We start from the raw sequence: 13,598 nt of genomic DNA, 5'->3' as shown, positions 1-13,598 counted from the left end.
TCACTGACCCATTTAAATATCCTAATCCTCTTAAAATTACTTTTCTAGAAGTTAATTTTAATTAAGCTCTTAAACCAAAATATTTTCTTACCGTAGTCGTAGATGCCGCAAATCATCTTTAGTGATATCATTAAGGACAGCACTGAGAGTATAATCCTCTTCAGCAAACTAAAAGGCAAAGTTGTTCCTAAATTAAGATTTTTGCTTTGAAACCAAACTTGTCTTAAGGGTTTTTTTGTTGTTTTTGTTTTTTTACCCTCTTAGTGGCATCCAGGTCAGCTCCCTGTTGTTTCAGCCAGTTCATGAGCTCAGGGTCTGCATTCTCTCTAAAAGTTTCTGCAGGCTCTTGGGAATCTTTAACAGAATTGAAATACATAGGTTAGTCCACCTCAAAACCAGGACAGAAGTGATGAGTTTAGATTATTTAAGCTTAAAATGGATGGTCTTTTACATTACCCTGAGCTAAATCAAATCATCATTTAAAGAATCAAGATACATTTGTGCACAGCTGTCAAAGGACACAATATCTCCTACCTTCAGCTTCAAGTTTTAATTGAAGCAAGTGCAAATCTTGAGTTTTTTGCTCCAAGGAGTGTTGTAAGAGGGTCTGATACTCTTTCTCCTTCTGAACTAGGTTTTCCAAAAGCCTGTTAGCATATGAAAGAGGTCAAACACAGCCATACTGAGAATAAGTCTAGCTGAAACAAAATATTTTTAACAACCCCCCCCCGCCTCCCAAGAATAGAATTACGCAGTAGATACTCTCTTAAATAACATCTCCTGTGACTTATAGATTTCACTTTGCTTGTCTGAGACCCAGCTTAGTGGTAGCACATTAAGACTGTCACTTTTGCAGAAGTTAGTAAACATGTTGTAAATTCTGTTCCTATTATTGTGCAGTTTCACTGTGCAGAGTTGCTGCCTTTATACTGTAATTTACTAAAGAACAACACAACACTGCAAAGTAGTATTAGGGACTTTCTGATAGACTTACAGCTCTGTAGGGAAGAAGGGGCCCCTCCAATGTTAACACATTGGCAATAGCCTACAACATTAACTCACGAGAAATATGAAAGGGGCTTTTCTAAGCTCTGCCTGTGCTAAGCAGCAGGCAGCCTAACCAGTGGATGAGGTCAGAGGCCTTCTAGCCCTTCCTCACAGGAGGAAGCAAAAAGGTCACATCTGCTCTAGCTGCCTTTTATTTTTGTAAAACTCGTAGGAACTGATAATCTTCAAGAATGCTGCCACTGGGTCAAGTAGCAGGAAGGAAATGGGTAGAATTATGTAGGCCTAATTTCTTAACAGTAGCAATTCAACACAGTGCTCTGCCATTAAAAAAATTCGACAGAAACAAAGTTGTATCCAAGGCTGTGGCTGAGTTGTCACACAGGTGCTGCTAGTGTATTCAGCATCCATGTGTGTTCCTGCAAGTTCTGCTTTAACATGAGGCGGTTGTACTAGGTGAGAGTATTTACGTTATGTATCTACATGACACTGTAGCAAACATGTCAGCATTTCAAAGACTCCATGGAAATAAATCCACAGTTTTTACGTGAAGGTTACCTTAAGGTCTCTTGTTTAAGTCTGTTCAACTCCAGGCTAAGCTGTTGCTGAGCCTCCTGCGACACCACAGAACTGAGGCTGCTGACGCCTGACCTAACAGCTGGATCCTCAGTCCCATTTTGTTCAGTGGGCTGGTAACTGTCCTCCACTTCATCACCATCTTTGTCCCCACCTTCAGTTTCTGACACTGGCTCAAAGTGAGCTCGAAGCTCTGATAAAAATGAAACAATGTAAGCATTTTTTTGGACAAACCTGTCTTTGGAGGTAGTATAGTGTTCTTTATTCCCAGGCCTTGGGGAGCTAGACTCTTTTCACAATGTGCTTTCTTAGAATAATAAGTGGGGAAGTAGCAAAGAAGTCTTATGTTACCAGGACCATAGATTTTTATGGCATCAGTTCTACAGAGTGAGTGTGAGTGGCACTATAGTAGCTCTACTGTAAATTACCAGTAGAGGTAGCTGTAGATTACAAAGGAGAGACTTTTGACAAATATGCTTGTGATGCAGTAGAACATTAATGAAGTGAATAATAAAATGGTTAATAAAATTAATGAGAAACATCTAAAGCTTTTTTTTTTTTAAAAAAAGGGGGGGGGGGGGTTGCTTCCCCTTTACTGCTGTAGGCCAAAGCTTTCCTTTTTTTTCTGGGTAGCATTTCTAACCTCACTTCTCTTGGTCTGTGCTGCCCTTTCCATAAAGAACAGTTTTCCATCTTTCTCCTACTAATGAAGTCCTGAAAAAAAAAAAAAAAATCCAGCCGATTTGGTTAGAAAGCCATAGCCACTTTGAACTGAAAGGGCTCACCATCAGTAAGTGTGCTCAGAATATTCTCACACTGGAGAGGGCTCAGCACTTCAGAGTTACCAAACTACCTGGAAATTTCCAAATAGATAGACCGACTTACTCCTAGACAGCTCATAGTCATATAGCCTCCTCCTTGGTGGTGATTTTTTTCCTATTACCAACATATAGGCCAAAATCATATTCCTCCTCATATAAACACACTGTCCCTTCCCCTTCTCTGCACATTCCAGTGTTCAGTAGTCATTTTTTCAGAATACATAACTAGACCTCTGCATAGTTATCCACCTTGGGTTTCATTAAAGTGTGGTACGAAATAGTTTGTTTCTTATTAGAAATACTTTAGCTTGGACAAAATTTGCCCTTTTTTTTTTTTTTTTTTTTAAATAGCACGACCATACTGGTGGTGCAGAACCACTGGAAATGTACCTCTTAGGTGCTTTTGTACTGCAAGTACAAGCCTTTGATGTAGTGACACATGGAGTGCAGTTAATGACTTGCTGACAGATTAAATCTAAACATCTAAACTGTTCCATTTGCTCTATCTCTGATATGGAAACAGCCTTTTCCCTTTCCCCTCAGACTGTGTTCAGCTGTTTTGACTTACCTGGAATAAGAATAGTGACTGCTGCTTGGACTGCGCGGCGAATGATGTTATCCATTGCAAACATCCAGTGGGGCCTTATTAAGTGGTTCCTTAATACTTTGTTCACCTATAAAGAAATAAGCAAGTCAAAGGAACAGCAGATGACATTTGCTTATACCTTAGGAGAGAAAAATCTTGTTTTTCAATAATCAAAGTATTATACAGTAGCAACTGCAAGACTCAGTAAAGACTCCTCCTTGAAAGTCTAATCAACAGATTTGACATTTTTAGGCTACAGCGCTGAAACTCTACCTGGACTGTAACATTCAAGCCCCCTCTTCACTACAAAGAGAGGTACAACAGGAAATTGATGAAGGAGCCAGCACCGACATTAGCACTTGCTGTTAGCCCACGGGCAGCCCCTCAAGCACCACTTGGCCTCATGGCCCACCTGGGAGCTCACTGAGGCTCCGGCACACATGGGCTCTGCATCCACCCCCGTGTGCCGGGACACAACACCCCGGCAGAGCTTGTCTGATTCCTGGGACAACCCCACGCTGCCTCTGTGCCCAAGGGCACTTTTAGCATCGGTGGTTGCAGGGCCTCCAGGCAAAACCTGACCTTCAAATGCATTTTCTCTTTTCCTAGTCTACCATATGATCTGCCACTGAAACCTTACCTACTCCATAGTGCCCATATGTGGAGGACAGATAAGTGAACTTTTGCCCTAAATATTTCTTGGTACATAAGATATGAACTTTGCTGCACACGTTGCAAATTCTGCAGGAGTCCATAGCTACGGGCAGGTCATCCATTTTCGTCTGCTCCCGGTGGAAACAGGACTGAGATAGTGTTTTTCCCATTGTACAAGCAAGCCATCTGTTTCTGGTGGAAAAAGGACCGAGATGCTATGACCACGTGGGACACACCGAGCCTGCGCTGAACCAGACCACACCGCATCATGTCCACCATGCATATGCATGAGATTTCTTGGAAATGGGCAGAGATTCTGGGACTTGGACTTTATAAAAAGGGCACCACCCAAAGCTAAGTGGAGGACCCACCCCCCACCAAATGGGACCCCCCACCGCCGAGACTCCCAAAGGAAGAGGACCAATGGGATGCCACTGGATCCACGGGTGGTGATATCTTTTTCTCTGTCTTTTTTTTTTTTTTCCTCTCTCTTTTGCTGAATGGTGGTAAGATTGTTCAAAACGTGTGGCATGGGACTTGTCTATGTAGTTGAAGTAATCACCATGTGGCACGGGATTTGTCTAGCTAGTTGAAGTAACCGCCATTGAATTATCGTATTTAACCACATGCCTTATCTTTGTGTTAATAAATCATAAAACTGGTTGGCTGGTGTTGTTTCACCTTAATTCAGTCCAAGAGCATCACAAACTTGGTCGTTGGTCCCAAGGGGAGGGAGGTCATCCTAAATGACTGCTTTCAGGCTGCGACACCATACCCTCCCACCTTTCCCAACAGGCACAGAGGCCAGACCTGAGACAGCAAATGGCTGTTCAGCAGGAACAGGGATAAAGTCAAGACTGCATGAGGAAGAGTGGGGAAGCTACAAACACCTGGGGTGAGGTTTGTCTGGGAACAATTCCTCTCCTTCTGTGCTAAGCCAAGAACTCACCGCATCCTGGAATCCAAACAGCACCAGATGAATCTGATTGATGGAAGTGCTGTCAAAGTCCAAATCCATTTTCAACTTAGATATGGTAGAAGCCATCACTCTGTGCTCAGGAGAGCGTATGAAGTCCCTTAAAATCCCAATAATTTGCTTGATGTGGGTTACTGAAAGTTGCAGTTCTTCAGAACTCTGGAGAAGTGACAAGGAATGTATATGAAGTAAATCCCTGATTTGTAAACAACTAATTAGTAGCATCAGTATATTTAGGGTTACAATTTTTAGCTTTGCACACTTGTATTTCACAGCTATGCACAGAGATCACAAAAGTTTTGTTTCTTCAGAGCTTTTATTGTCTACCTTTTTCTAACTCTTTTTTTTTTTTTTTTACATTAATTCTATTTTTGGAAAGTAGGCGTTAAGTCTATTGATACTGTGGCTGTCACAAAGGGAAGAGGTTCCAGATAAGATCTGTACATTTCTCCAGTGTACTGCAGAAGGTAGCACTCCTCCATAAAAACAGCAGAGTGGGCTGATGAGAGACCCGCATTTTTGTAAATGCTATCCTTACAGTAAGCTGAATGTGACCTTACATCTAATTATGCAGACATCTGATGTCGTTAGGCAAAGCATTATGTTTATACACACATTTATCAGAAGTCAGAAAAAGTTCTAAGGTTACATAGTGATAGGCCTCAAGGGTTCATTTGATGATTTGCAGTCCATAACCCTCACACAGAGCCAACCAAGTACTACATGTGAGAATAACAAACCTGTATAATTATAAGGCAAAGGGAGAAGTATTACAGAAATTATGGGTAGGAGATGATAGAGAACATTTGAGCGGTACCACAAAGCAGCTGGCGACTGAGGTAGGACTTGCTGTTACTAAATAATCCTTCCTTATCCTGAGAAATATTTAGAACCCTGGTTCCAAACTTGGTTCTGACTAAGGTACCTCATACGAATTTTAGTCCTCTGTAAGGCTATGAGCTATGCTGTAATTTAAGTTCAGAGCAGAGCAGACATTTGCCCCTACTCACTTCCCCAGCCTTTGCCTGCAGGCCCTTTGCTCGAGGCCAGTAAAGCTGAACAGGAGCCCCAGGGCCACAGGCGAGCGGCTAGCCCTGCTACAGGGCCTGCAGGGGAAGCAAGCTAGAGGGAGAAGCAAACCCTGTGCCAACTCCCAGAGCTGGCCTTGGCTGGGGTGAGCCCCAGCAGTTGGAGGGGCCCTACCAGCTCTTGTAAAAATATATCATGTTAGTGGCACATTATAAGCAGATGTTAGGAAGAAAAGGCTAAACAATCAACTCTGTTACTGGTGTGTAGCATGTCCTTGCTACAGATTAACCCTTCCCAACACCCACAGCTCAGGGTCATGGAACACAAGCTTTTTTCTTGCTTCTCTTTACAGTCGGCCCTTCCCTCTGCAGAAATCTGCCTTAGCTTTTTAAAGGTTAACGTACTGTACCTAGTTTACGTATATTTTGAATTATCTGTAGTTTTGCTAACAAAATCTATTACTAGCTGGTGTTCCATTTCTATATCCTTTAAAAAAAAAGAAAAAAAACCCACAACCCCTCCTCGCGAGCCCTCTGGAATACCTGCAAAGTAATTACTACTCCGCCAAAAAAAGAGCCCAGCAGCAGGCAGAAGATGGGGTCTGCCATCCATTTAGAAAACAGCAAAAGCCTTACGTATTTCAGAGATTAAGATATCCAGAAGGAACAATCCAAACAGTTAAAAGTTCACAGGCCATCAAACACGAGGGCCAGTGTAAACCTGAATGGCAGAAAGGTAAACTCCTACTAATTTAAAACTGCTAGCACCTTCATTTATTAGTCTTCAGAAAAAGGAATGATACCGACTACCTGATTTTTAATTTTCCTTTTTAAGCAGGAAAAGTAGTGCTGAAGTGAAATTACCTGTGCAATACAATCCTGCAAATTTGAAGCAACTTTATTCTGTTCTTCTTTAAGAATCTTATACAGAATGGCTCGGCGTTCACTGTCCTTCCTCAGCAGAAAAAGGCCCGAATCCTTGTCCTCCATGGAAGGAGACGCATTCCTGTCCTCCGAGACCAAGCTCTCGTCAGGCATGCTGGGGCAGCAGCAGGGCCAAACACAAAGAAAGACCTCAGCATTAGCAATATGTCAGTACTGCCACAGGTGAGTAGGGATAGTTAAGAGGTTAGAAAGTGGGTTAAATAACAGCAACAGATTGACCAGGCTGTCGAACACTAATTCGGAGAGAGAAGACAGTTCAGATCCTCAGCCAGCCTTCCTCTCTGAAACCGAGGAGACCATTCTGACTTCATCCTACTGAGGAACTGGCATTGAAGTCACTCAGCACTGGTTCAGTTTTTGGGAGGAAAGCTGAAAACCCTGGACTGAGATAACTATGCTTTTCTTCTGGCCCCATATTGTAACACATTAATTTGAAAGTATTTTGTGCTCTCTGATCAGCAAAACGATGTTCCTGTTGCCCCCTTCCCAAGTTTTTTCATAAGTACTTGGAAAGGAGGAACTCTTCCACTTACTCCTGATTCAATATCCATTCAGTCAATAGGAAAACTGACATTTATTCACTGGAAAAAAGTACATAAATATGTGGAAACCTTCAGAAGAGAGAGAATCGCTATTCATTAGTTACATATAAACCACACTTAAATCAACCGGTACCTTGTTTATGCAATGTACTTGCTGTTTAACACACCTGCTTACCTACTCATTATGTGCAACAATTACCTTCACATTAAAAAACCCCCCATGAATTAAATGCACACAAGCATCACTGGTGTCAAGCCAAAACTTTACCTTAATAAATGGGAAATGTGATGCTTTGTCTGAATCTCTGAAATGGATCTCTTTGGCCTTTCAAAAAACATGTCATGCTGTATGTCAGAGTCTGGCGAAACAGATCCATGCTCACTGCTGCTACTGCCAGCCTGTTCTCCGTGGATCGGCAGGGGAAGAGACGTATTACGATTGTAATCTGGGAACAAACATTATAAAACACGTAACGGAACTAGGCAGGAAAGCGTGACGCTCTTAAAATTACAGCCCATGATCGTCTTTGCTGATGTCAAGACCTCATTTGGCTAAGTGGCTGAGGCAGATGTAGCCTTGCTGATAGAAAGCAGCAATAGAAGTCAAAATCCTTACATACATAAACATTAAAAGGTATGAATTAGATAACTGCTGAACCCAAAGACAGCAAAGCAGATAGATACTAATACGGAAATGACATTTTGTTAACAAATATTTCTCTCTCTTTCTCTCTCCCCCACATACACACACTTGGTGCTGGTCTCCTGAAGCCATACACCTGGCTATACAGCTGTTTAAAGGGCCTTTCTCAATCCAGTAGGTTACCACCAGCTGTTCCACCACAGCTATTCCTCTAATCAGAAAGCAGTCTGCTACCTGTCTCCTCTCTCCTTGCATCTGCCAGATTGTGATAATGGACCTAAATTTGCTCCTTCTCTGACCTCCTAGGTATCTGCCTCGCCTGCATGTCCCCTTGCCCTCAATAAGAATTCTCTCTTTTGGGACAAGCCTGAAGGAAGTCTCTTGTTCCACTGCAATTCATCTTGAAAGCAAGAAGAAAAAACATATATATATATCAGATGCTCAGAGCTTCCTATAATTCTGACTGCCTATTTGCAGCTGTGTGATAGGAAAGGTAAGGAGGAAGGATTTCTGTCACGTATCCATGAAGCTAAAATATCACAAAGGTTTTTGATGTTTGTCACTAGAAATTGCTTAAAGGAGCCAGGAGGCAGGGGAGGAAGAGTGCTAGAAGTTGAAGCTGTTCAGAAAGCTCTGACATACTCCACGGTACATGACTGATGGTCAAACGGCTGAGGTTAAACAGTCACTGAAATGAAAAAATGTATGTCACTTTGTCAGAACTGGTTCAAGGCTTCTCAGCAGCACAGAAAACTGAAAGTTGCTGTCCCCAGAGTAAGGGCTGCAATTTGATCTGAGCTGCTTTTATTATCAGAAGGAAGAAGAATATAGACAGGATGGGAAGATGGGGGCAAAGCCGAGGAAACTGAGGCAAGGGAAACAGCAGAGTAAACTGCACCTGAGAGTGCAGCAACCGCTGGGCCACAACCTGCCTTAGGCTCCTGAGCCTCCCTTTGGAGACGGCCGTGGCAGCCGTCAGCTCCAGCGCAGCGAAGCAGACACACAGCTGGAGCCATTTTGCTGTTCCCTGCCCTCACCAGTAAACAGGGTTCACAGCAGTTGCCCGCTCTGCTAACATCCATGGCCAATGCTGCACTCACTTCCCACCACAGCGCCAATGTCTCCGCAGCAGGATCACCTCCTCCTGCCGTCTCGAGAAGGCTCACCACCTCCTCCGCAGGAAGAGGATGGAGGGAGGTGGCGGGGGGCACACAGAAGACAACTGTAGCTCCCCCGGCAGGAGACAGAAACCCTGTTGCTCCCAGTGCAGCTAGCAAGGCGGGCTACATCCTTTCTAATACTGCCTGACTGCTCCAGAAACAAATGCTCGGCCAAAGGCCAAAGAAGCTGCAGGAGAGCCACAGCAGCATGGAGGGACGCAGCCCTTCCCGTAGCTCCCAGCTGCCACCCCTGGTTGAGCCGTGTGAGCTCTGCAGTGACCCCAGCGCCTGCGCTGGGCAGGGGCAGCCAGGGAGCAGTGAGGATTGCAGGTGTGCTCCATACCCACTGCCCTCAGGACGAGAAGAGATGCCCATCTCCCCACAAAAATCAACTCAGCTCAATGTTATGTCTTTACTACTTTTCTTCCCTTAGAATCTCCCCCCCTTTTTTTTTTCCTCCCAAAATTCCCTGCCAAGGGTGAAAAATACCCAAAAAGGGAAGCTTAATTCAGTTTGCATTGAGAGTACGTGCATGTGTGTGTACAGGCAAGGGAAAGAAGATAGAAGACCAGGGATTGTGCTTGTTTTTAAATAGGAGCATCCTTCAAATACTAATGATTTCTTTGGCAGGTCAATACTAAGGTTTGCTCACCATATCACTGAGAAAGTGGTTGACTTCCAATGGGAGCAGAAGATATTCAGTTTATTGGGGGGGGGGGGGGAGGGAGAAGACAGTAGGGGGATGAAACAAAACAACCCCCTCAAACACCTACTTCAGCACCTAAATGCCAAATATCCAAGTTACGTATTAAGTTGAAAAACGCTCACCCATGCACACCAAGGAGACCCATGTAAACTGAATACTGAACAAGTCCAGGTGTGCATGACAAAAAAAAAAGGTGAGTGAGAGAGAGAAAAATGGTGTGTCCCAAGATACATGTTCCCAATTTGACATAGCATAAAGGGAGACTTATTTTCAGGTGCCAAGGACCTACACTCTAGAACTCAGATCTCTATGGTGTATACAATGGTGAACCTAAAATGCAGAATTTCTTTGGGAGGTCTTGACCGAATGTCATTTTTCTGATTTTCATTTACTTAAAATAAGACATTTATTTTGGGGAGAGGAAGAATAGGGTTGGGAGGTTTCAGCAAGCAAAGCACAAAATAAGCGAGATACCTTTTTTATGGAAATTGTTAAATTTAAATATGACTAATTACAAATCACATGTACTTTCAACAGTTGGGCTCCTGCTGATTTCTTGGCACGTCCAACATCCGTACTAACAGAAATTGCTTAATGATTCCAATCTTTTATGTAACACTTAATGATGATGTTGACTCGTATTTGGCTGATAATTCCTTACCTGAAGGCTTGAATGCAATTCTGTTTTTTTTGCCCTTGTTTACTTGCTTCAGGAAGGAGTCTCTCAGCAAATCAGATGCTGTAACACGTTTACTAGGATCAGGTTCAAAACAGAGCAAAATAAAGGCCCTTGCTTCAGCAGACAGCAGCTCTGGAATTTCAGGATGAATTTTAAACATCCCAACCTGCAAGTTAAACATAAATGCAAATTATTTTAATGTGACTTAACCAACCAAATGCAGAAAGACCATACGCCAAAGCTTTCTTGGTATAATCCATCATGCCTGCACTGACTGCATTTGCAAAGTGGAGAAGTAGCGATCCAGGCAGTCACATGCAGCAGCAAAGTGACAGCAAGGCTCTGATCCTACTCTGTTTCATCGCAGACATGGCATGAATGCCCACGTGGCGTAACACAAATGTCAACGCAGGGATGTACCCAACCTTCTGCTTTCACACAGTCTCAGGGCCTGGACGTTATCTGTATCGAGTGCTTCAAATGCTGCTTCTCCTGCCAGCCACAAATCCCTCCTGCTGTTGCATAGTCTTCCCACCCTCCTGCCCAACACCGTATCTCTCTCTGTCGCTGACCTCCCCCAGTGCCACTGTGCCAAGGCGCGGGCACGGCTTCCTTCTCTAGCACCTGCTGCCTCGCTGCCTCCCTGCCCGGGGCCTGCACCTGCTCTGCTCCCGCTGCTGCCAAATTCCCTTATATGAATGCTCACGATGACCTTGGCAGACCTTGTCACCACCCTCCGCACTCAGGCCAGATGTCTTTTGTCACATTTCAGTGTTATTTAACTGGAAATTACATGATGCCCAAAGAGTTAACAAGACACCTCCCTCTCCCCCCAACACACACCTTAAGTCAGTAAAGATTTATTTCTCCAGGTTGTTCCCTAGTGATTTCTCCAGCTCCTTCATTGCCATCTCATTCATCAGTGCAAAGCTGGCATAAATGTTTTGAAGAAAGAGTTATGCAACGTGTGCACTGTATGGCACATGTCTAGCAAAATTATGCCTTGTAGTCTCAGTATCTTTATGCAAACACATCTTTAAGTAAACAGGCTCTAGAGGATAAGCAGCAAGGCCTCCAAAAGACAGTGGCCACAAGGGAGATAGCTGAGCAGTTAAGCAAGTGCCAGCAGCTTGCTAAAAAAGAGAGTTGTTTAAATAGCCTCATTATACAATTGCATTAACACACTGTGACACCACTATCCACTTACAATAGTGGTTTAGCTTTTTGAGATCTGTAAAGTCTACACTCAATGCAAGCTGAAGCAAAAAATGCTGAACAGCAGTGCTTGCATTTGAATGACGGTGCAGCCTCTGAAATGCTAATGCATTAAGTCCTTCCGAACCATGACTTTAAGCACATTCAAAACTCAGTATTTCCTGCAGAGTCAGAGACTGCAGGTAACATTTTTACATACATGCAACTTGCTAACCTCTGCAAATAAATCAATGTATGACTGGGCAGGTTGCCTAACATCCATACATTTTGTCTGATGGAGCTTCTTTATTTGCTTTGTAAAATCCCATGTACATTTTGGACAGTGCCTTATAATGGGATACATAGTTTTACCACTTCATAAAGTCAGCCCAGCAAGACTTCTGCTTCAGAGCCCGGATCGAGACAGACAGCATTTTGCTGGGCTCTAACAACTCCTGTTGATGTGCCCATATCTGTGGCTGGCCCTCTCCTGCTCTTGCACTCCAGGGACAGGCTCACGCAGCCACCTTCAACTGGGGCAGTGTTAACAGCTGACAGCATGGCAGTGCCAGGTTATACTCTTAAGTGGCTAAACAAAACCCAAGACTGTCCAAGCCAAGTCTGGTAACTTTGAATGCATTTCTCCAAATTTCACCTTTCTCTCTGTGGCTCAACAGGAATAATTTTCGTAGCAAGCATCCTGAAATTCTGTGGCAACACTTTATCTCCATTGAATGTCATTTGTTCCCACTCCTCTCACGCACAACCAGATGCACACATATGCTCAGAGATGAAATACCAGTTAACATACAATCAGCAAAGATTTACTTCCAATTCCAGATTTTTTTCCTCTCCTTTTCTCTACTTGGTCCAAGTCTTTGGTCATTTGCAATTTCCATATTGCCTACACAGCCAAACTCGGCCTTTCTTCTCCTCACCTGCCCTGTGCATGCCAGAGTGTGCATGTCTGGAGGTGGGGACCTTTAGAAGTTCAATATCCCAAGTTTTTCAGGCCTCTGGTCTTTTTACACATCTCCCCAGTCAGCCTGCTTCTTTCTAGGCTGCAAACCTGGCTTCTAATTTGCTTGCTTCTATTACACAGCAAAACGAAACGGCAGGGTTTACGGTGCCCAGCAAGAGGCAGTTCCAAGCAGGTCTCAGCAGAGTCAAGAAACAGAAAATGAAAGCAAATGCTTGACTGTAGCATAATAATACAGCCTGCAGTAAAAATGCAAATACTCTGCCACATCCTTGAAGAAAGAAGGGTAAGAAAAGCATTTTAAAAAATACCAATTCTAAAGATTTTGGAAGCTCTGTAGCCAGAAGACGCTTATGGGCAGGACCTAGGGACATGCATGATCCTGCCTGCATTTACCCCCTCAGCCTTTGCAGAGCTCGTCAAGCACCCACAACTGAACCAGGACTTCCTGACAGTTCACTAAAATGTGAAAAATGAAAACACCCATCCTTCACTGAACAGTTCAACTAAGTGCCAGATACAACATGACAAGGTATCTGCTGACAGAAACACATCCAGCATTTACAGCGACATGGAAAGACTCTCTCTTCCCATGGCTCCATCAGGAATGCTTTAGTGAACCAAACCACGTTCCCTCATGCAGCTTCCTTTGAGATAGTGTCACAAGTCAACAGCACCAAGGTGCCATGCTACATTGTCGGAACAAAATCAAAACCCATAAACATCCCTTTCTTTGCCTTTCAGCTGTAGTCCATGGGAGAACTCAGTCTAAGCTGAACCATGGTGCTACGTGACATGCTGAATTGGAGCCCAGGCTACTGTAGTTATTGATAAAGATTTGATTTTATTACCTGGGTGCCATTAATAATTATATTAATGCTCACAGGGTGACTTTCCACAAGACAAAACATTTAACAGTATTCATAATTTAAACTGCATTTTACTTGGTTATGGGGATGATATTTTCCATATTTAAGAATGAGGAATCTGAAGTGTAAGTGAAAAGTTAAATAGTTTGCTAAAGGGCCTACTGCAAACCAGTGGAAGAATCAAAAAATTTGTTCATACTTGATGCACATTATCAAATCATAGCTTTCATATTAC

At 43.4% G+C, this 13,598-nt stretch overlaps 1 protein-coding gene across 5 annotated transcripts in view; it reads right to left on the bottom strand.

Annotated features, from left to right (window-relative positions):
- MAP3K15 (mitogen-activated protein kinase kinase kinase 15) overlaps positions 1 to 13,598 on the bottom strand; it is an 85,503-nt gene that overhangs the window by 4,912 nt on the left and 66,993 nt on the right. For 3 of the 5 annotated variants that reach the window (XM_026120687.2, XM_064499153.1, XM_064499141.1), the window contains exons 20-28: positions 10,304 to 10,487; positions 7,402 to 7,579; positions 6,511 to 6,685; positions 4,592 to 4,777; positions 2,971 to 3,076; positions 1,564 to 1,774; positions 535 to 647; positions 257 to 354; positions 92 to 168 (exon numbers count right to left, since the gene is read on the bottom strand). In XM_026120687.2, coding sequence (XP_025976472.2) covers positions 92 to 168; positions 257 to 354; positions 535 to 647; positions 1,564 to 1,774; positions 2,971 to 3,076; positions 4,592 to 4,777; positions 6,511 to 6,685; positions 7,402 to 7,579; positions 10,304 to 10,487 — 1,328 coding nt within the window. Of the gene's footprint in view, positions 1 to 91; positions 169 to 256; positions 355 to 534; positions 648 to 1,563; positions 1,775 to 2,952; positions 3,077 to 3,381; positions 3,835 to 4,591; positions 4,778 to 6,510; positions 6,686 to 7,401; positions 7,580 to 10,303; positions 10,488 to 13,598 lie in introns of those variants that run through there. The other 2 variants (XR_010385422.1, XM_064499160.1) reach the window with 2 other exon arrangements.

Source organism: Dromaius novaehollandiae, chromosome 1 (genome assembly GCF_036370855.1).
Source record: "Dromaius novaehollandiae isolate bDroNov1 chromosome 1, bDroNov1.hap1, whole genome shotgun sequence".
In the NCBI taxonomy this organism is placed as follows: Eukaryota; Metazoa; Chordata; class Aves; order Casuariiformes; family Dromaiidae; genus Dromaius; species Dromaius novaehollandiae.
This window is presented reverse-complemented; position numbering and strand designations above follow the sequence as displayed.